General features: G+C 46.6%; 1 protein-coding gene across 2 annotated transcripts in view; it reads right to left on the reverse strand.

Annotated features, from left to right (window-relative positions):
• The window catches only part of PTH2R (parathyroid hormone 2 receptor), a 67,514-nt gene that overhangs the window by 25,577 nt on the left and 19,832 nt on the right, over window positions 1-22,105 (reverse strand). The window contains exons 3-8 of one of the 2 annotated variants that reach the window (XM_077318904.1): window positions 17,041-17,151; window positions 14,369-14,490; window positions 13,581-13,678; window positions 8,933-9,119; window positions 7,795-7,948; window positions 3,863-3,923 (exon numbers count right to left, since the gene is read on the reverse strand). In XM_077318904.1, the coding sequence (XP_077175019.1) occupies window positions 3,863-3,923; window positions 7,795-7,948; window positions 8,933-9,119; window positions 13,581-13,678; window positions 14,369-14,490; window positions 17,041-17,151 (733 nt within the window). The remainder of the gene's footprint in view (window positions 1-3,862; window positions 3,924-7,794; window positions 7,949-8,932; window positions 9,120-13,580; window positions 13,679-14,368; window positions 14,491-17,040; window positions 17,152-22,105) is intronic. The other variant, XM_077318905.1, reaches the window with a different exon arrangement.

Genomic DNA, 22,105 nt, shown 5'->3' on the forward strand with positions numbered 1-22,105 from the left:
AGGGAGCAGCCTCTGGGTGACAGAGGGTGACTAGCGGGTCTACTCCACCCCCAGGTACTTCCCCCAACTCCTTCTTCCTCCTGGAAGAAGAGCCGGCTGGCTCTGCCAGCCCCCTTTGCAAAAGTAAGCTGGAAAGAGAGTGGCAGGGCTGGGAGGGATGGAGGGAGAGCCTGCCAGCCCTGGGGCACCCATTACAGACTCTGCACCTGCCCACCTGCCCAGAATCCTGGGGGCTGAAGTTCCTTCTATTTGGAACCTGAGGGAGTCAATTTGGACGACGTATTATTTGGAAAAGGGATGTTCTCCTTTTCTCAATGGGCTCAACAATGAGGGCCATTCCGCACCAGGATCTATGTAGCAAATTGGTTGCGGAACGAAAAAACGCCATTTTAAATAGTGGAATTCGTTGTTATGCATACCTGCCTTTGTAGTGGAATCCAGTTGCGTTTCTATCGTTTTTCACAGGTTCCCACAGGTATGGGCATCAGCCAAACAGATTGTAGAGGTTCTGCCCAATTGTGGAGCCAAAGACCCGGCAGAGGATGCAATAGCCCCAGAGGAGAAGAAGAAGAGTTGGTTTTATATGCTGCTTAACTGAAAAAGTCTCAAAGCAACTTACATTTGCCTTCCATTTCCTCTCCCTGTAACAGACACCCTGTGAGGTGGGTGAGAGCCCTGATATTACTGAAGAAGAAGAATTGATTCTTATATGCCGCTTTTCTCAACCAGTAGGAGTCTCAAAGAAGCTTACAGTCACCTTCCCTTTCCTCTCCCGACAACAGACATCCTGACCATTTCCACACTGAGAATTTGTACCGCCTTACCACTCATCTGGTGGCAGGGAAAATTAACGGTTCTGCTCAATGTCGGCACCAAACCAGGGCCATCCCAGGTGCGGCCCGACTCAGGCCCTCCGTTGACCTGTAGCAAGCGAATGTAGATAGATCTGTGGTCCCTTTTATGCCCCAGACGGCACTGGGCCTATGTTGGGGCAGGCCCATGCAGCAGGGGAAGAGTCAGGCCATTCTGGCCCAGCTCCTCCCCAACCCTCGCCCAACTATGGCATCCCAGAAGGAACAGAAAATGCCCCATTGCACTGCACAGTGAGGCAGAGCTGCTTGGGGTATTACATTATTTTTTTAAAAACGTGGTATTGTTTGGGAATGCAATACCACATTCTTTATAATGAAAACAAGCCCAGGCCAGAGCTGCCCCACTGCATGGCAGAACCTTGCCGCTCTGGTTCCTAGGCAGGAGTACAAATTTGGGGTGGATGAGGTATGCCATGCCAAATGCTCCCCTGGGCAGGAGCAGGAATAGGCAGGGCAACCTGCCCCGAGGCAAACGCCTGGCAGTAAACATCTCTGTGAGTTGGGTGAAGCAGAGAGCCCTGATATTACTGCTCGGTTAAAGGTAAAAGTACCCCCTGTGCAAGCACCGGTTCATGTCTGACCCTTGGGGTGACGCCCTCTAGCGTTTTCATGGCAGACTCAATACGGGGTGGTTTGCCAGGGCCTTCCCCAGTCATTACCATTTTACCCCCCAGCAAGCTGGGTACTCATTTTACCGACCTCGGAAGGATGGAAGGCTGAGTCAACCTTGAGCCGGCTGCTGGGATTGAACTCCCAGCCTCATGGGCAGAGCTTCAGACTGCATGTCTGCTGCCTTACCACTTTGCACCACAAGAGGCTCATACTGCTCGGTTAGAACATCTCTGTTAGTGCTGTGATGAGTCCAAGGTCACCCAGCTGGCTGCATGTGGAGGAGGAGCAGGGAATCAAACCTGGCTCACCAGATTAGAAGCTGCCGCTCTTAACCACTACACCACACTGGCTCTCAGAGAGAATATCATGGTGTTAATTAGTACCTCTGCCATAAATTTCTTACACTGCTCCAAATCAAGGGGGGTGACAAGGACATGGATCAAAGGAGTGCAAATTAGAACAGCAGTATTCATAGGGAATGAATGGAAGCTTCTAGTTTGCCCAGAGCAAAATCTAACAGAGGCTGAGACAGCCCACTTTTCCTATACCTTCTCTTCAAAGATCTCAGGCAATACAAATAAGCGTGACATGGTTTTAAACCAGCAAAACATGCCTATAATACCCAGCAATTTTTCTACCTATGCCTTCCATACGCATGTATTCATTAGGCATCTTGAGTTTTTCTAGTGCGGGTGCTTGTGGGAGGGAGGGGGAAGAGAAGAGCTGTTTTTTCTACCCCGCTTTATATTGCCTGAAGGAGTCTCAAAGCAGCTTATGAACACCTTCCCTCCCCCTCCCCCACAAAAGGCACCCTGTGAGAAAGGTGAGGCTTAGAGAGTCTTGAGAAAGCTGGGACTGGCCCAAGGTCACCCAGCAGGCCTCACGTGTCTCAAAGCAGCTTATAATCACCTTCCCTGCCTCTCTCCACAACTGACACCCTGTGAGGGAGGTGAGGCTGAGAGAGCTCTGAGAGAACTGGGACTGGGCCAAGGTCACCCAGCTGGCTGCATGTGGAGGAGTGGAGAATCAAATACGGTTCTCCAGATTAGAGGCTACTGCTCTTAACCACTACATCAAGTTGGCCCTCCAGAATGCAAATTATCTCGGGGTTGGGGATCCTTCCATTTTTGGTTTCCTTGCTGAGGTGATATATTTTTAGAGAATTTTCTCCTCAGTGTTTTCCTCAGCACCAGAGAAGGTGCTGACCTATATGTGGAACCATGGGGAGAAGGTGCTGTTGAGGAAGTGTTTCGTTTCTGCACTGCCTAAGTTGGTCATGAGGAATCCAGTGGCAACGTGACAGAGGTTGGATTGGGCTGAAAGATGATATATTAATAATGAAATCATTAAATTATACACCTTAATGGGCCTCTTCCAACACCGTCCCCGGCCTTCCCTCACAGCACTAGAAAGCGCTCCATGAACCATCCGGGTGAATTTATATCTGCGGTTAGATTTGGTTGTGCATTCTTTTAACTGGATGTCTTTTACTATTTTAAGATATTTATATTGAATTTTGATGTAATCCTGTGTTGTATTTTAATTATGTTGTTAGCCGTCCCGAGACGCTGGTGAGGGAAAATTTAAAGCGCCCAAAATCAAGATGGAAATTGACTACACTGCAGAGGGGAGGGTTTATTTGGGCTGGGATTGAATAAAAAGCAAAGTGCAGACTTGACCTAGGCTTCTTGAACCAAACAGAGATCTAAAAACAAAACTGAAGCAAAGCAGAAGTACTGACATGATACATTAAAAGCTTCAAAAATATAAAGAGTAGGATCCTAGTTTCAGCTAGAAGAAGAAGTTGGTTCTTATATGCCGCTTTTCCCTACCCGAAGGAGGCTCAAAGTGACTTACAATAGCCTTCCCATTCCTCTCCCTGCTAGTGAAACACAGCAGTTCCTAATAATTTATCCAGGTAGTTTTGTGAAGAAGGAGAAGGAGAAGGAGGAAGAGGAGGAGGAGTTGGTTCTTATATGCTGCTTTTCTCTACCAGGATGAGTCTCAAGGTGGCTTATAGTCGCCTTCCCTTTCCCCTCCCCATAACAGACACCCTCTGAGGTAGAAGAAGAAGAGCTGGTTCTTATATGCCGCTTTTCTCTACCTGAAGGAGTCTCAAAGCAGCTTACAATCACTTTCCTCTCCCCACAACAGAAACCCTGTGAGGGAGGTGGGGCTGAATGAACTCTGAGAGAACTGCTCTGCAAGTAAAGAAGAAGACGAAGACGAAGACGAAGACGAAGACGAAGACGAAGACGAAGACGAAGACGAAGACGAAGACGAAGAAGAAGAAGAAGAAGAAGAAGAAGAAGAAGAAGAAGAAGAAGCCACTACACAACACCACCTCTTGACTCCATTTTCCTGCCCTTTGTACTGACCTGGAGTCTGCCGCCATTGCTCGAACCACTGCCCAGGCCACGACGAAGGCAGCTGGAAATCCTACAAATGTAAAAAAACAGAAAAATCCGGTTAGATCAGATTTGTGTGACAAGCAGAAGAGTGACTAAAAATCCCTTTTTTCACCCCTTTTGCAAGTAGCAAAAGCCTGTGGGGAATGGGCAGCTTTCCTACTTTCATCCTTTTCTAAGCATGGCTGGTTTCAGGTTCAGGTTGAAAGGAAAGGGTGCTGGAAGAGAAAGGAGGGGGCTTTTCTCAGAGGGTGTACCTTGGCTTTGTTTTCTGTGCCTTTAGGTCTTCAAAGACTGGCACAGGATGCTTACCAATTGAAGCTGATCGCCCTATGCCCCCCGCAGGGCCTTATGTTCTGTGGGTGAAAATCTGTTGGTCGTTCCCGGCCCTAGGGAAGCACGCCTTGCCTCGACCAGGGCCACGGCCAGGGCCTTTTCGGTCCTGGCCCCTGCCTGGTGGAATGAGCTCCCGGGAGAGCTGCGGGCCCTGCGGGATCTTCCATCGTTCTGCAGGGCCTGCAAGACAGAGCTCTTCCGCCAGGTTTATGGTTGAGGCCAAGGCTAACACTTATGCCCCCCCCCCCGGGATCTGGGATTGGGATCTGGGACTAGGAACCATCAGGATCCCCTCTCCACCCGCCAGTAGTGGGAGGGGGGAAGTTGATTAGCCGATCTTGCCATGCTAGTTAGTTAACTAACAATGTTAAAACTGTACTTGTTGTTTTAATGGATTTTAATGGGGTTTTAAGATGTTGTAACCCGCCACGAGCCGCAAGGGAGTGGCAGGGAATAAATCTAATAATAATAATAATAATAATAATAATAATAATAATAATAATGGCCATTGTATTTCTAGGTTAATCAGCCTTCACACCACAATGCCAACGGCTGTTCTTGTCCCCCATTCCCCCCCATGTGACAGAATCAACATCCCCTCCTTAAAGAAGCAAAACTTCAGCTTCTGACTGGGTATCTATGCTTCCTGCTCAAAGTAACAGAGAAGCTCATAGTCTTATATCTCAGTTGACAGGGGTGGATAGGAACCAGTGGATAGGGATTAAAGGGGGACAGGGGTCCTATTTGCCCATTTTTGGTGGAAGACCTCCAGTCGATCATAGTGCATGTCTGCTGGTGCTTAGCCGATCAACTAGAGAAAATTAGAGCCAAAGGGAAGACAAATTAAAAAAGAGAAATAAAGCATCGGCCAGTTACCATAGAGTGATTGCTAGAGCTACCTTTATTCTTTCTGTGTAGCTCTAGGAATCATCAAGAACTCTATGGTCATAAGGACCACCGAGTGGTTGATGCCTAATTTTCTTTTTTTAATTTCCTGGAACAGCCTTTCCCCACAACCCTTCCGCTGGTTGCCACACACTGCTTGAACATCCTAGATGCAGGTCTGATCCGTTGCAGGCTGCCTTTTGCCCAGCAGCATCGATCACAACCCAGCCCACTAATGGAGTGTTTTGCCACAAGCATCCCATTAGGCAGACAGTGCCTAAAACGCAACCGACAACCGCTACACCGATAAAACGAGCAAAGCAGGACGCGAGCAAAACAAACAGCCCTTTTCTAACAAGGGTCCCAGGAATTCTTTCATTTGCTGCAAGCCAGAGTTTCACTGAAGATTAAAAGCAGCCCCAACTAGCCGTCTGAGGCCTCGGAAACCGGCTGCTCCTGGACGCTCTCATATCGGAACAATCCCCGCCCCTGGAAGAAAACCTCTTCACTTTGGAAAAGGAGCAGACAGAGGGAAGAGTCCTAGCTCGGTGTTCTTCTGCTTGATAGGATCGTTTTCCGTGTGCAAGGATTTCTTTCCTGGGGGAACGTTCCACCACGGCAGCCTCTAGCAACGGCATCATGCGGGCCCATCGAAAGTCAGGGGCCTAAAAGTGGAAGCTTCTAGAAGGGAACCTTCCCTAATTAGGAATTAGGAATCAGCTGCAGCAGTGACTATTTCCTGGCGCTTCCTCTCCAAACGTTCAAGCCAGGCGAGCGGGCAGTTAATTGGCAGCAATTATCCTTGCCGCAGATCGGCTCTCTCTTGTCAGGCGTAGAGCGGAAAGGGTTCTGTAGCCACTGCCAAGTCCCTTGCCAATTTCTCCAGTTCCTCCCTGGAGGGCGGTTAGCCATGCCAGTAACTCCGCTCTCCTTTCCGCTGGTTGCTGGGTTCTGTCAATGTCCCTCAGCTTCCCTCTAGCCAATGTTATATTAGTATTCTCTCTCGCCTTGAGAGCTATAAAACCTCCCAGTTGCCAGGGACGCCACAGCTGGGCCGGAATCTGGGAGCAGAGGTAGGCAGCCAGCAACTAGTCTCTTTTAATGATTTCTTTTTCACAGCCGGGAAAGGGTCTGCCATTAATTACTGACACGGACAGTTTTATTTCTCCAGTGTTTTTGTGAACTACAACTGAACTCAAAAGGTCCGGTGAGCTGTTTTAACAAAGAATGATCACATGGCATCATATGGCTTAATTTGGAGACTACGACACAGTTTACTAATTTGTCACAATTTACCATTGCCTTACATCTGTACACTGGAGATGGTGGTTCATTTAGTCTGAGGAAAAATTTAATCTACAGGGATATCTTTAGACTCCTTGTATCTGATATCTGAAAAGACTGCATTTAATTCAATTAAACGCAGACTGTTAGACATAGAACTGCAGGAACTTAGCAGTAAAGCTAGAAACGTTTGCTCGCCATTGAGCTTGGGGATCTCACCAAGCTCTCAGGCCCTAGCTGCGTACTTCTACCATCTAATCATCCCACAACAGCGTAGAGCATTCAGGTTAGCTAGAACTAATGCTCTACCTTCTGCTGTTCTATATGGGAGATTTCAACAGATCCCGTATTCAGCTAGGTTGTGCCCCTGTGGACAATGCTGTATAGCAGGGGTAGCCAACCTGTGGTCCTTCAGATGTCCATGGACTACAAATCCCATGAGCCCCTGCCAGCCTTTGCTGGCAGGGGCTCATGGGAATTGTAGTCCATGGACATCTGGAGGACCACAGGTTGACTACCCCTGCTGTATAGAATCAATTACACACTTTTTCTTCCATTGTCCATTTTATTCTTCGATCCGAGCCAAATTTCTTAACTCACTGCTGTGTAAAAGAGAACTGCATTAGGATGAACGAAAGACTCCGTTTCTTTTGACATCCCAGAACCCTGATATAATTGAACCAGCTGCAAAGTTTTTATATCTTGCCATGAGAAATCGTGAATGTATTATGTCTTACTCTAAAGCATGATCTATGCCTTTGTTTTCAGTAGCAGTGGATCCTTTTGCACTTTCCCTTCTTATATTGTATTTTATATGCTATTTTATATGCTATTAAAGGTTTGTTGTTATTGTTGTTAGTCTGAGGAAGAGTGCCTGCACTCGAAAGGTATTAATTTAGAAATATTGATGCAGCTCCTTCTAACTTTAGCTTGAATGACAAAGTCATGCTAACTTAGGGTTTCTAGATCCAGGTTGGGAAACTCCGGGAGATTAGGGCAGGGGTAGTCAAACTGCGGCCTTCCAGATGTCCATGGACTACAATTCCCAGGAGCCCCCTGCCAGCAAATGCTGGCAGGGGGCTCCTGGGAATTGTAGTCCATGGACATCTGGAGGGCCGCAGTTTGACTACCCCTGGATTAGGGGGTGGTGCCTAGGGAGGACAGGAAACTCACAGGGACTAGTGGACTCACAGGCAATAAAGTCCACCCTCCAAAGCATCCATTTTCTCCAGAGAAAGCAAATTACTCTAGTATAGAGGTCAGTTGTAATCCTGGGGGATTCCCAACCTAGAGGCTATCATCTCTAGGGTTGGGGGACAAATTACCAAACTGTAAAGAAAGTAATTTTTGAATGGGGAAAAAAAAGCATTTACTGGATAAAAGCCAATGTACTTTACCCCAGCCGATCAAGGTAAACCCCCACAGATACTTGGTGTCTGAAAAGAATGCCACAAAGATCAAGCTGTGCAGATAAAGGCCTTCCACCAGGATCCAGTAGTAGTTGGTCGCCAGGAAGTAAATAAACATCACCACGGTAACCTTGCATCCCACCTGTCAAAACAATCCAAAACTAAGCAAGTCTTTGCCATCGTTTGGGATGTCAAAGCTATGTGATGCTATCCTTGCAGGCTGGAATGAATCTTTTGCTTTCTAGGGTCTTGGAGTTAGTGTGATGTCAAAGCCAAGGATGGACAGTCTTTCACATTAAGGACTGAGGAGGCTGTGGGTCCAATTGATCATGGAGCCTGTTCCAGATGACTTTGCTTTCCCCCCCAATCTTTGGAGACTGCGGGCATCTTTGGAATTCTGACACAGCACCGGGGGCGATGCCACAAACTGGCTGCCACAGGAGGCGGAGCAAGCCACAAAATGGTGGTGCAACTTCACTTCAGGCTCTTGCGCTGTGGCATCGGCTGATATCAAGGCCACTTTTTAAAGTAATCTGCTGTTCTGACTGAGCAGTAATATCAGGACTCTCTTAGCCTCACCAGCTCACAGGGTGTCTGTTGTGGGGAGAGGAAAGGGAAGGTGATTGAGTGTCATTCGGGTAGAGAAAAGTGGCATAAAAGAACCAACTCTTCTTCTTCAAAGTGCTCATCAAAGTACTTTGATGGTGTCCATTTTATTTCTCGGTGTCACTCAAACTTTGGCCCGAGTTATATGAAAAATATCAATCTGTTTGAATGGTCACTCCCAGTGGCGAGCAGAGAAGCCAGAATAAGCAAAGGCAGAAGTGATTTAAGGATTCAGGAGTCCATAGCACCAGATCCGGTTTAAAGATTCACAAGGCCCTAGCAGAATACAAATGTGGTGGGAGCAGCCAGACTGGGGGCAGAGGGGTCCCCCATTATGGAAAGGGGTGTCACTCAGAGTAGCCTTAAAGAGAGAAAATGGGGGAGGAGAGAGGCTATGGCCCTGATCCATGGGGGGGAGGGCCTGGAAGTGCGGGGCACCATGTGGGGCCCCTGGAAGTGCGGGGCCCGTAGCACGTGCTACGTGTGCTACAAGGCATGAGAGAAGATGGGAAATACTTACGTACTGGGACTTGTCTAAGATGGGAGCCACTATAACGCTCTGCAGGTCTCCCATGAGCAGAGAGTCAAGCTCCTTCACCCCAACCTGAGCGTGGACTACTTTATCTTTGATGAAGATGCTGGTCGCCCGGAGCATGAAAGAGATAAACAGGTGCAGGTGGATGTAATTCCGGGTGCAGTGAAGCCTCCTGCAGGGGGTAAGAAGAGAGTAAGAAAGAACCCTTTCTCCTTGCCCAGCCTTTGTAAGCCTTTTCAATGTAGAGGAACCCCTGAAATATCTTTCAGGCTTTGAGACATCCTGGAAATGGTGGCCTGCCCCTTGAGAGAAGTGGGTACAGAAGTAAGATGTGGGAGCCAACCAATCAATTGATCGATCGTTTACCATAGGCCTGTAAAGCAACAGGGGACGTGGGCTCCAGGGACATCTAGTAAGGCCAGCTTCTACGTGAAAGGCCGTGTAACCCGTGGAAAGCTCTTGTGTAAGACAATTCCAAGGAAAGTGGATACATACGTTTCAGACAAAAATGACCCAAAAGACTTCACTGCCTGACACACATTTCACCCAACTGGGGTTTCCTCCGGGGATAGTCCACCGCTATACTCTCAATGAGTCAGAAATCGGAGGTTTTGACCCATTGAAAGGCCAATATACTGTTCAGCAACACTCCTCTTCCTTTATGAGAATATTTTATTTATTTATTTTATTTCCATATATATATGCATATATGTATGTACTAGTAATAAAGCCCGCTGTATGCCGAATACAGCGGGCGCTAGAAACTGACCTTGTCGGGCGGCGGCTCTCTCGGGCGGCTCTCTCGGGCGGCTCTCTTTTGGCGCAGGCAGTGGCTCTCTCGGGCAGGGAGCCCCTGGCAGCCACGCTCTGCGCGGCTGCCGGGGGCTCCCTCGGGCGGCAGCCTGACGCGGCGAGAGGCGCTTTGCGCCTCTCACCGCGTCAGGCCGGGAGCAACTGCGAGCCGCGCTGTGCGCGGCTTGCATTTGCTGGGAATCAGAGGGACCAATCCGGACCCTTCCTCATCCCGGACACATCCCGCCCCAGAACGCCTTACTCTTTTATTTAGTCCGTGGCGCCCACGGCGCCACGGGCGGTGTTCAGATGTATGTATGTATGCGTATGCTTATGCGTATGCATATATGTATATGTATATTTTCCCCTGGGAATAACCTTAATGAGGGTGGATTAAACTAGACTACTTTTGGAACACTTTTGTATTCTATATATCCATTTGTTTCCACACATCTCATCTAAATTATATTTGGTTTCAAACAGTGGGGAACTATCCCCTGAAGAAAACCCAATTGGGGTGAATTGCCCATCGGGCAGAGAAGTCTTCTGGATCAGGGGTAGTCAACGTGTGGTCCTCCAGATGTCCATGGACTACAATTCCCATGAGCCCCTGCCAGCGTTTGTTGGCAGGGGTTCATGGGAATTGTAGTCCATGGACATCTGGAGGAACACAGGTTGACTAGCCCTGTTCTGGATCACTTCTGTCTGATATATCTCCAATTTCTTGGGATTGTCTTCATTATCATCGTTATAATAAATGTTGCTGGATTATTGCGTTTTTATGAACAGGTTAGTTCATGTATTCTTAATATGATTTAGTGTATTAAATATCTATACTCTGTTTGGCAAGTAGTTGTACACAGACTCTTCCTACTTCAGTTTGGATTCTTTCCCTAGTCTGTTGTCCCTTTGTTTAGATCTGTAGTTTTATCCCAAGTCACCCGGCAGGTAACTAATCATTTGTCACAAATATGTTTACAATCCTTGTTGGCACCCCTAACTCCAAGTGGGATCTGAAGATCTCTAAGAATTACAACCCATCTCCAGATTATATAGTTTGCTTATCAAGCCCTGAACTGGGCTCAATCTTGCAGGGAGCTTTTATTCCAAACCCAGGTCGATTCAATCCCTGCCATCTACACTGAATGTGATTTCCATTTTATTTTGGGAGATTTAAAATTTTCATCAGCATTGATCCGGAGTGACCCTATCTTTCCCCCGCGATATCCTGGAGTGGATATAACCCTCGATATTTGAAATATCGGCCTCAGTAAACGTGCAGCTGTCTGCTTTCACTGAAATAACTTGCTGCTGAGCTTCCAACACTGTAGAAAAGCCCTGATTGGCCAGGACATCAGTTCCTGGTTCCCAGGTTGCAAGGCTTCCCTTAAAGGGGAAGCCTTAACTTTTTCAGCAGAAGCTCCAGAAGCCCTAACTTCTCTTGGCAGAGATTTTCCTCTTGGATTTATTCCCCCTCCTCTGCTGTCTCCAGTCCTCTCCCCATCCCTGTTCAAAAAGAAAGAAAGAAAGAAAGAAAGAAAGAAAGAAAGAAAGAAAGAAAGAAAGAAAGAAAGAAAGAAAGAAAGAAAGAAAGAGGCTCCTGCTGTGCTTGGCTCCCCACCTCCCCTTCTGAGCTTCTCTAATCCTGTGCAGAAGACTTTCCTGTTTCAATGGGCAGGGTGGGGGATAGAGGAAGACCCAAGTTCAAATCAATCTGAATTCAGAAGATCCACAGTGGAATAAACAAAGTAAGTGCAGCATCAGCCCTGGATAGTCCAGGCAATTTTGATCCCCTCAGATCTCAGAAGTTAAGCGGGGCATTCCCCAGCTAGTATTTGGATGGGAGACCTCCAAGGATTTGGGTAGTAGTTCCTCCAAGAAACATCAGGGTTCACAACACAGAGGCAGGCAATGGCAAACCACCTCCCAACGTCTCTTGTCTGGCTGCCACACAGTCCTAAGAGCTCCCACCCATATACTTTACCCCGAAACAAAAAGTAGAAAATACCATGACCCACATCAAAGTCAAGAACCTAAATAGGTCAAACTAAATGAGATGAATTTAAGCCTCTGTAGAGCAGAACACAATTTTAAAATTGTTATATACAGTTAGCTCCTTTTCATTATCTGCTCAGGACAATATGGAATTGACTAAGGGCCTTCTGGTCCATTGACTTGACTAAGATCCATAGTGTCCTGAGTATCATTTTTTGTTAAGGATCTCACTGTGTATAACAAGAAAGGCAATTCTTGTATCCCTTGTTTTTCATGGATGCTGTTTTTATTTGATGTCTGACCATTGATAAAGGCAGGAACGCTGAAATGGGTCTGGTCAGTGGAGACATTAGTATGCATTTATGCACTGATCTTACTGAGGCTATGTGATAAGCCTCGGGTTTTTAATTTAAATAAGTCTTGGTACTAAATGTTAATATTGTATTCTGCCCTACAGAAGCTTAAATTCATTTCCCTTATTTTGACTTTTTAAGGCTCTTGCCATATATTACACACATCAGATGATGAATCAATGCATAATAGTTTGCTTATTTTTTTCATTTCAATTGAAAACATTTATTCCAATATTGCTTGAGAAAATGGCTGCTTTGGAAAGGTGGATTGTATGACTTTATACCCTACCAACGTCCTGCCCCTCCCTACATTCTGAAGCTCTACCCTCAAATCTCCAGGTATTTCCAAACCTGGAATCGGCAGCCCTCTGTGTGTGTGCGTGTGTGTGCATGTATGCCATCAAGACATACCAAATTTATAGCACCATGAAGACACACCCAAGTTATAGTGCTAGGAAGGAATACCCAACTTATAGCACCATCAAGTTATTCCCAACGTATTGCACCATCAAATCATTCCCAATTTATAGCACCCTGGAGTCACGCCCAACTTATAGCACCATGAAGTCACACTCAACTTATAGTGCAATGAAGTCATTCCCAATGTATAGTGCCTTGGAGTCACAGCCAACCTATAGTGCCATGAAGTCACTCCCAATGTATAGCGCTCTAGAGTCACACCCAACATATCGTGCCATGAAGTCACACTCAAAATACAGTGCCCTGGTGTCGCACCCAACTTATAGTGCCATCAAGTCAAACCCAAATTATAGCACCATGAAGTCATAAAGGGTAAAGGTAAAGGTATCCCCTGTGCAAGAACCTGTGCAAGAGCTTTCGTTAGTGGCTAACTCCTAACCATGAATTTGACACTATTAAAAGAATAGTATAGCCAGTAAAGGTAAAGGTGAAGGTATCCCCTGTGCAAGCACCAAGTCATGTCTGACCCTTGGGATGACGCCCTCTAGTGTTTTCATGGCAGACTCAATACGGGGTGGTTTGCCAGTGCCTTCCCCAGTCATTACCGTTTACCCCCCCAGCAAGCTGGGTACTCATTTCACCGACCTCGGAAGGATGGAAGGCTGAGTCAACCTTGAGCCGGCTGCTGGGATCGAACTCCCAGCCTCATGGGCAGAACTTTCAGACAACATTTCTGCTGCCTTACCACTCTGCGCCACGAGAGGCTCTAATGAAGTCATACTCAATTTCTAATGCCACGAAGTCACACCCAACTTATAGCAACCCAGCAAGGGTCTTTCAGGGCAAGTGAGCATCAGAGGTGTTTTGCTATCACCTTCTTTGGCAGAGTCCTCCTTGGTGGCGTCCCTTGCCAGTAGTTTCCATGATCTGATGAGATCAGGCTGTAACCCGCAATGGGCCTCCTTCTGAACCCTAATCCCTGTTAGACATGGTGTCATTTAAAGAAGCAGGAGGCAATTCTGAGTTCAAGAAAATCTCAGATCAATAAGATTCTGGAGTGAGGGATCACTCACCTGAAGTAGCCGATAATGAAAATAGCCACCGCCAGGGAGGTGAAGGAGACTGAATAGCCGACAGTGTACATGATATAGAGACGTTCGAAAAATTCTCTCTGGAGATATAAACAGAGATACGTATTACCTTTAAGGGCATAACATTCAGATAACGACAACACAGATGGACATGGGTGATATACACTGAAACCCTAGGCCAGCATTTCTGCAAACACAAAAGGCTGACTGTTAACATAGAACAAAACACATTTAGCCGACAGAGCATGATTCTTCTTGTTAAGCAGAGCTTTAAGAATTTGCCGTTCATTCCTGCAATTCAACCCCAATTTGGCTATATAGTCTTGAATCAAGATGTGTTGGCTGCAAAATGCTGGGCAGGCCAAGACGATGTGGGGGAGGGTGACAGGGACACCACAACCATAGAAGAAAACAACAGCGAAATGTCTAGGACACCGTTTCACTCAGGAGCGCAACTGGGAGCTTTGGGAAACATCTGCAGGTTGTTTCAAATGATGCTTGAAACATTTGCTTTTCAAAGATGGCTGGTTGGAGGCTGGAGCCATCTCAGACTGGTGCATTTCGCGTTAAAGAGCTGCCAACGTGAAATCTGACAGGTCAACCGTACCAAAAGCTACTGGGTCGAGCTTTGTTCACCCCGCTGTGCAAGCAGCTCTGCATTAGGCTGTTAAACAAATGCCAGTTTAGTTCCTTGATGCTCCCACTGCCCCCAAGTACCATGCTTAATGTAGCTTTTTATCCCCTCTCCTTCACTGGAGTAAGAGACGTACCTTTCCTGAATGGATTTCTGCATGTAGGAAGCTCAGGCATTCGGAGTAATTAGACCAGGTTCGATTTAAATTCTGCATGAAGACCCATGTTCCATTTGAAGTGCAGTGTCTGAACGCCATGCCTGCAAGACAGAACAAGTCCAGTTACATCTAGCTTTCACTGAAGGTAGGGTTTTGCAAATTTCCAGGTAGCACCTGGAGAGCTCCTACCATAGCAAGTTTATCTCCAGATGGTCACGATTGGTTCCTCTGGAGAATCATAGAATAACAGAGTTGGAAGGGACCTCCTGAGTCATCTAGTCAAACTCCCTGCACTATGCAGGACACTCACAACCCTATCGCTCATCCACACTAACCTGCCACCCCATCAAGCCTTCAGAGAATCAGAATCTTGCTTTAGAAGGTGGACTGTATAGCATCATCCCTTCCTGAGGTCCCTGTGCTCCCCAAAACCTGCCCACCCCAGGTTCCCAGTTTGGTGTAGGGGTGAGGAGTGCGGACTCCTAATCTGGCATGCCAGGTTCGATTCTGCGCTCCCCCACATGCAACCAGCTGGGTGACCTTGGGCTCGCCACAGCACTGATAAAACTGTTCTGACCAAGCAGTGATATCAGCGCTCTCTCAGCCTCACCCACCTCACAGGGTGTCTGTGGTGGGGAGAGGAAGGGAAGGCAATTGTAAGCCACTTTGAGCCTCCTTCGGGTAGAGAAAAGCGGCATATAAGAACCAACTCTTCTTCTTCTTCAGTAATATCAGGGCTCTCTCAGCCTCACCTCCCTCACAGGGTGTCTGTTGTGGGGAGAGGGAAGGGAAGGCGACTGTAAGCTGCTTTGAGCTTCCTTCGGGTAGGGAAAAGCGGCATATAAGAGCCAACTCTTCTTCTTCTTCTTCCACCTCCCCCCCAAAATCTCCTGGTAGTTCCAATCCAGAGCTGGGAACCCTAGATAATACACTTGTGTCTATACCACTAAAATGTGGGAATTTGCGTGGTGGAACTCTCGCGATCAAAAATTGTTTTCAGCCATTAGAAAACCACAAAGAGGAGGAAGCTAGGACAGGATCTTTCCTGCCGGTGTCCTGTGAGAAAGAAAATGTAGAGAAGAACGTTCCGCCACTAGAGACCCATCCATAGCATGAACGTTTCCATGCCCAGGTGGACTACCCCAATGTGGATCGACCCACACGCAACAATACGTTGCCGACATTTGAACCCTGAGCTTGTCTTTTGGCTCTAACACCAACCTATTCCAGTGTGGATGGAGGGAGTCAGTGAGATGGTATTGGAGGGGGAGGGGCATGATTCTTCTCTGAGTATTTTCACTAGCCTAACTGATTAAAAATGCCCATGGGCTGCCTTCATAAGTGAGAAAGATGGTACATACATTTCTGCTTGACTTTTCCCACATCCTGGCACTAATAGCAGCCTATGGAGATATCTTTTGATTGAGGGAAAGAGGAATGAGGTGAGTTAACTCTCCTTTTCCTGAATGCTGATGCCCTGATCTACATTAAGTTTTTTTCCAGCCATTCTAATCAATAGATTTCATGGTGTCTTCTACTGAAAGCCCCAGGTTTATACTCCCTCCAGGAACCCTCAGCCATGTTAGACTGACCTGTGGCGACTCCAGTGGGCTCCATTGGGTGGCTGGACCCAGAGTGGCTTCTTGTAGTGGTCACTAGGGAAGGGTACAAAATTTAAAAGGGTGGTCTGTTTGGGGCTCAGGGCAGCCCACAGAATGAACCTTGAACTGAACTGACTCAAATGGGCCCCACCTGAACCTAACAGGTGGAGCAAATTAGTTTCCCTCGTCTTCCTAGCTACAACTGGGATAAAAGGGGGAGAGAACCATCGTGGAAGGAGTTTCCCTTCCATGTTTCTCCCAGTCACAGCTTGTTGAAGCCAGGAGAAAGGGGGGGGGGATCGTCTAGGAAAGGACATCCTTTTCCCCTTTCTCCCAGCCATAGTGAATCACTGCTGGGAGAACGAGGCTTGGGATTGCCTGGGAAGGGTTAAACAACAAGCCATTTAACTATTTGGGTTTTCTCCCCACTGCTTCAATGGGAGGGGAAGGAAAATTGAAGAGTTAAATGTCTAACAGCCATTAAACTCAACAGCTGAGTGATGGATGTGAGGGGCTCTTATGTTTAAATGGCGGTGAGCCTTTTGACCCTTTAGTTTTGCTCCCCCCCTTTGAAGGGAGTGGAGCAAAGCCAAAGGGTGAAATAGATCACAGCCATTTAAACCTTAACAGCTCAGCAGGGCTGCTTCTGTTAGGTTTACACGGATGACTGCAAATATCTGAACCAAACTGGCCAAAAGTCCAGTAAATGTTTGGGGAGGCTCCCAAGCTCTGAGCCAGCATAAGTTGGGCCCTAATTTTGGTTGATGAGCCAGTTCGGGCCCATCTCTCAAGGGTCGTCACCAGCTATTCAGGTAAGTGCCTTTCCTGAGTGTGTGTGGACAACCTGTTTTAAATTAGGGCAGGATTTAACCCCCAATGTTTTAAAACTGTTCAGATTTTCCTGCAAATCTGCGTAGTCGTCCAAGTTTGCAGAAAAGTCCGCTTAGCATCAATGTGGCCCTATTCCACAGATTTAAGTATCTGCATATTGGTGCCGAATGATGCTATCAGATCTACAGACCACAGAAATGAAAGGTGTGTGTTTAATACCTTTGTGGTTGAAGTCATAAATGTAAGGAGGACAAGGCACTGCCAGTGTTTCCCCTGCAGATCCCCTGGGCCAGCAAATTAGGCCATCCCATTCTGGAAGGCAGTGGTCTTCTGCAGAGACACAAAACAGGAAGAAGCTGCAGGTAAAGATGGTGAAAGAAACTCACATGTTCAGTATTCTGACCCTTGAGTATTCTGGGTTTCAATACTTTTACTATCTAGTTACAAGGTATTACGAGATGGGGACGGAGTACCAATATTGCTTACAGATTCTCCTCCATTTTACACAAATTTTCCCCTTGGAGCTATCTGAGCTACTTCAGAAGTTTTAAGAATTTACCAGTTTAGCCTGTCAATACTACTGTTCTATGTAGGTTCTTCTGTATTTGTTTATTTTTGCCTGCCAAGAAGAACCCTGTCAACTATATCTTTGAGAGGTGGTGTAGAACAGTGGTCTGCAACCTTTCTAAGGCTGCGGACCGGTGGGGGAGGTGGAGGGCAATCTGGTGGCTGTGCATGCCATGCATGCGCGGCCATGCATGCGCAAATGCACATGCGTGGCGATTTCGTGCATGCTCAGCAGGTCCACGCATGCGCATTTGCACTATGCGCTGCCGCAAACACGCATGCGCGGACCTGCTGTGTATGCATGCTTACGCCGGCGGCCCTGCCTCCCTCTCCCCCCCCCTTCCACAAAAAGAAGCTTGCCAGGCCACAAGCTAATTGGCCGCTTTGGCGGCCAAGTTGCTTGCGGCCTGGGAAGTTTCTCACTGCGGGGGGGAGGGGAGGGGTGAAGGAGCTGCAGCCCGGTGCCGGGGCCTTCACGGCCCAGCACCGGGCTGAGGCCCGGTGGTTGGGGACCACTGGTGTAGAAGTCTGAAGACTGCTTTCTCATAGCTAAGAAAACCCGTTTCCAGGGTTTTGGAATTGCAAGTCTTACTTAAGTCTTGATTTTGATAATAGCTTTCTCTTACCTTGAGTGGTGAACTGTATTGAATCAAAGTAGTAAAGTTTCTAATTAGATACAAATAATTTGCTACCAGTAGTTAACGACAGAGAACCACTTTTCTGTTAGAGCCCTGAGGAAAAGAGATTAAGAGTTTGGGAACCAGAGCCTCTCTTTAATTGGACTGTGGGTCTGGCGTCCTTGTTTTTATCTTGTGTTTATTTTCTACTGGTTTTCTGCCCCGAAATTGGTGAAGAGTCTTGTAATGTTAAACATTATGAGAGCCCATTTGGTGTAGTAGTTAGGAACACCAACTTTTAATCTGGTGAGCCCAGTTTGATTCCCCGCTCCCCCACATGCAGCCAGCTGGGTGACCTTGGGCTCCCCACAACACTGATAAAGCTGTTCTGACCGAGCAGGAATATCAGGGCTCTCTCAGCCTCACTCACCTCACAGGGTGTCAGTTGTGGGGAGATTATAAACTGCTTTGAGACAACTTTGAGTAGAGAAAAGCGGCATATAAGAACCAACTCTTTTTCTTAATTTCAGTAAAGTCTCTTAACAATTCAAATCAGGTGCCAAGAATTATGCTTTTGTTTGCTCCTCCTAGGATCCCTACCGTTTTATTGTACCAGAACCCCGTATTGAGTACAAAAGGGATTTTTCCAGTTCAGGTATTTGAGAATTCAATTTTCATCCCATTGCTGCCAAAGTCCCCACAACTTAAAACGTCGATGGTTGACAAAAGCTACTCAGGAGACCAAAAGGACATTTTTCACCAAGTTCCAAACAACCAATCAGAAATCTGAACACTTTCCCCCTGAACTATTGAAGAGGACTGAATTAATTCCTTCTCAGCTCTTCCATCTGCTGAACAAACTGAGATCTCCAATCGACTGGATCATTTAAGACGCAAACTTTTGAGTGCCAAAAATGATTGGTCATCAAAAGTGTCCTTCCAAAGGGGACAGCAGCAGCCCCGATGAGAGCTGTATCTGGTCTCCTTTCTATCAGGGCTCACGTACACTTTGTTGTTGTTGTCAGCCATTCATTTGCGTCCGACTCTTGGTGATCCCATAGCACAGCCACGGCCACAATCTCCAGCCCCGCACCGCCTGCTTCAGCTCTGCAATGTTCTGGCCGGTGTCCATCCCTATCGCGTCCAACCACCGTGTCCTCTGTCAGCCTGGTTCCCTTTTCCCACTGAGCAATCCTAGCTGAATTGCTTTCTCCATTGAGTTGGATGGCATGATATGACCAAATTAAATGAGCCGGAGTTTCGTGATTTTGCCTACCAGTGATAGATCAGGCTTTATGTAAAATCAAATCAAACCAAACAGTCTTTATTACGGTAGTAGACTAGTAATCAAATTACAAAATACATAAAAGAATCACTGATAATTAAAACAGTAAAAAATTTATATCATTCCAGCTCTAAGAATCAACATTATAATTTTAAAACTCACAAGCATTCTCAAGCAATTGAGACTATCTCTACCTAAGTTGCTCTGAATCCACCCAGCTCTTCCTTGTTTTGATCGCCCTCCAAGCAAATCTGGCCACAACAGAAGTTATTTCTGTGTGTTTATCTGACAACATAGAATCATAGAGTTGGAAGGGACCTCATGGGTCATCTAGTCCAACCCCCTGCACTATGCAGGACACTCACATCCTTATTGTTCATCTAGTGTTACCTGCCACCCCCTTGCCTTCATGTGTCTTTGATCATCTCTGAATTGGACTTATTCTGTGGGTATGGCATAAGTTCTCTCCTGAATTGAATGTATAGCCTACATTGGAATAATAATTCAGAAATTCAGACTTTATGTAGTATTTCCTTGTTTGTGACTTTTGCTGTCCATGGAACCCTCAGAAACCCTTGGCTATTTTAAAATCATGGGAGAGATATAAAATAACAAGTTTAAATTCAATCAGCGAACAATCGTAGAGGCTTTTGACGTCCAAAGATCCAATTCGCTCTAGATTTCTAAATAAGATTCTACCGCATTATTCCATCCCAGATGACCTCTTTGATAACTCAGTAGACAACCATCCACTCCGGGACTGGCTGTACATCTCTAATACTATGATTGACAGATCATTAATCCTGCATTGTAAAAGCTCCACTTAGATCATTTGAGAGTCTCCTATTTCCCTCAACCTTTAGCCCATAGTCTCAAAGCAGCTTATACTTACTTCCCTGCACTTCCAAACAATGCTGCCAGTTTTATTGGCCGGCCGCTTCCAGGAAACTCCAAAAGATCAATGCCTCTGTAGTGGTGGAGGACCTCCCACACTACGTTTTAACCCGTCCAAGGGAGAAATGTCTTGCTAATTTACTAAATGGTTTAAACCAGGGGTAGTCAAACTGCGGCCCTCCAGATGTCCATGGACTACAAATGCTGGCAGGGCCTTCTGCGAATTGTAGTCCATGGACATCTGGAGGGCCGCAGTTTGACTACCCCTGGTTTAAATGGTCAATCTGATAAGGAAAAAACAACTTTCTTGCTGTTGGATACGAATCCTTTGGTTACCAACAGAATGTCACTGTTTGCCCTTGCAGCTAAGAAAATACAGGACAAAGAGGGGCTAAAGAGAGCAGATAATCTAGAATCTTTAGCTTGTCATATACAATCTGAAGATATTTTTAATTGATTAGTAAAAAAGGTAAAGGTATCCCCTGTGCAAGCACCGGGTCATGTCTGACCCTTGGGGTGACGCCCTCTGGCATTTTCATGGCAGACTCAATACGGGGTGGTTTGCCAGTGCCTTCCCCAGTCATTACCGTTTACCCCCCAGCAAGCTGGGTACTCATTTTACCGACCTCGGAAGGATGGAAGGCTGAGTCGACCTTGAGCCAGCTGCTGGGATCAAACTCCCAGCCTCATGGGCAGAGCTTCAGACTGCATGTCTGCTGCCTTACCACTCTGCGCCACAAGAGGCTCTAATTGATTAGTAGGTATATTTCAATTTGTATTGTTTGTTTTGTATTATGCTTTGCAATGTTTTAATTTAATTCATTTTGTGATGGCAAATAAACTGACTTTCACTTTCTCTGACATGGAAACCAAATACTCATATTCTACCTGCTCCTATGGTTGCCAATTCCTGGAGTTTTTGGGAGTGGAGCCTGCAGGGGGCAGAATTTGGGGAGAGAGAATAATTTTTTTTGTTCCTTTGAGCTTTGGGATTCAGAGCAAGCCAGTTTAGTGTAGAGGTTAAGAGCGTCAACCTCTAATCTGGAGAACTGAGTTTGATTCCCTGCTGCTTCACATTCAGCCAGCCAGGTGAGCTTGGGCCAGCCACAGTTCTCTCAGAGCTCTCCCAGCCTCACCTACCTTACAGGGTGTCTGTTGTGGGAATAGGAAGGGAAGGCGATTATAAGCTGTTTTGAGAATCCTTTGGATAGTGAGAAGTGGGGTAGAAAAAACACTCTTCTTAAAATACAATTAAAATATTTAAAAAAAACAGCAAAGGGTAGAGCTGTTGTTTTGTACCTTGCTATTCACTACCTGAAGGCATCTCAAAGCAGTCTTCTCTTCCTCTCCCCACAACAGACACCCTGTGAGGTAGATGGGATTGAGAGAGCTCTAACAGGACTGCTCTGTGAGAACAGCCCTAAGAGAACTGTGACCAGCCCAAGGACACCCAGCTGGCTATATGGAGAGGAGTGGGCAATCAAACCCAGTTCTCCAGAGTAGAGGCTGCTGCTCTTAACCACGACAGCAAGCTGCCTCTCAGATCTCTGTTTCAAAGTCTTCAAGATCTCTATTTCCTGGCTTGGAGGAAGGGGGAGAGAAAGGGGAGAATTTGACCATTCCCTTGTCTTTAGGTAGACGCATGTGCATTTGTATGATGAGGAGCAATTGGGCCCTACCTGCCTGGTCTGCCTAGAGGAGAAAAGGGGGCGGGGAAAAGCTGTTAAAATGCTCAGCTAAGACTTTCACGGAGAAAATGCATTTCTTCACAATAAGTCACAATCGAGGGATGGTTTATTCAGTTTGGGGGCCTGGGACCCTTGTTCATTGGTGATGAAAAGAAGCGTATGCATAGATGATTTCCTTGGTGGCTTGCTATTGAAGCGGAATATGCTTCGGGAACATATCCATAAATCATAAG

Source organism: Paroedura picta, chromosome 2, assembly GCF_049243985.1.
Source record: "Paroedura picta isolate Pp20150507F chromosome 2, Ppicta_v3.0, whole genome shotgun sequence".
Lineage (NCBI taxonomy): Eukaryota > Metazoa > Chordata > Lepidosauria > Squamata > Gekkonidae > Paroedura > Paroedura picta.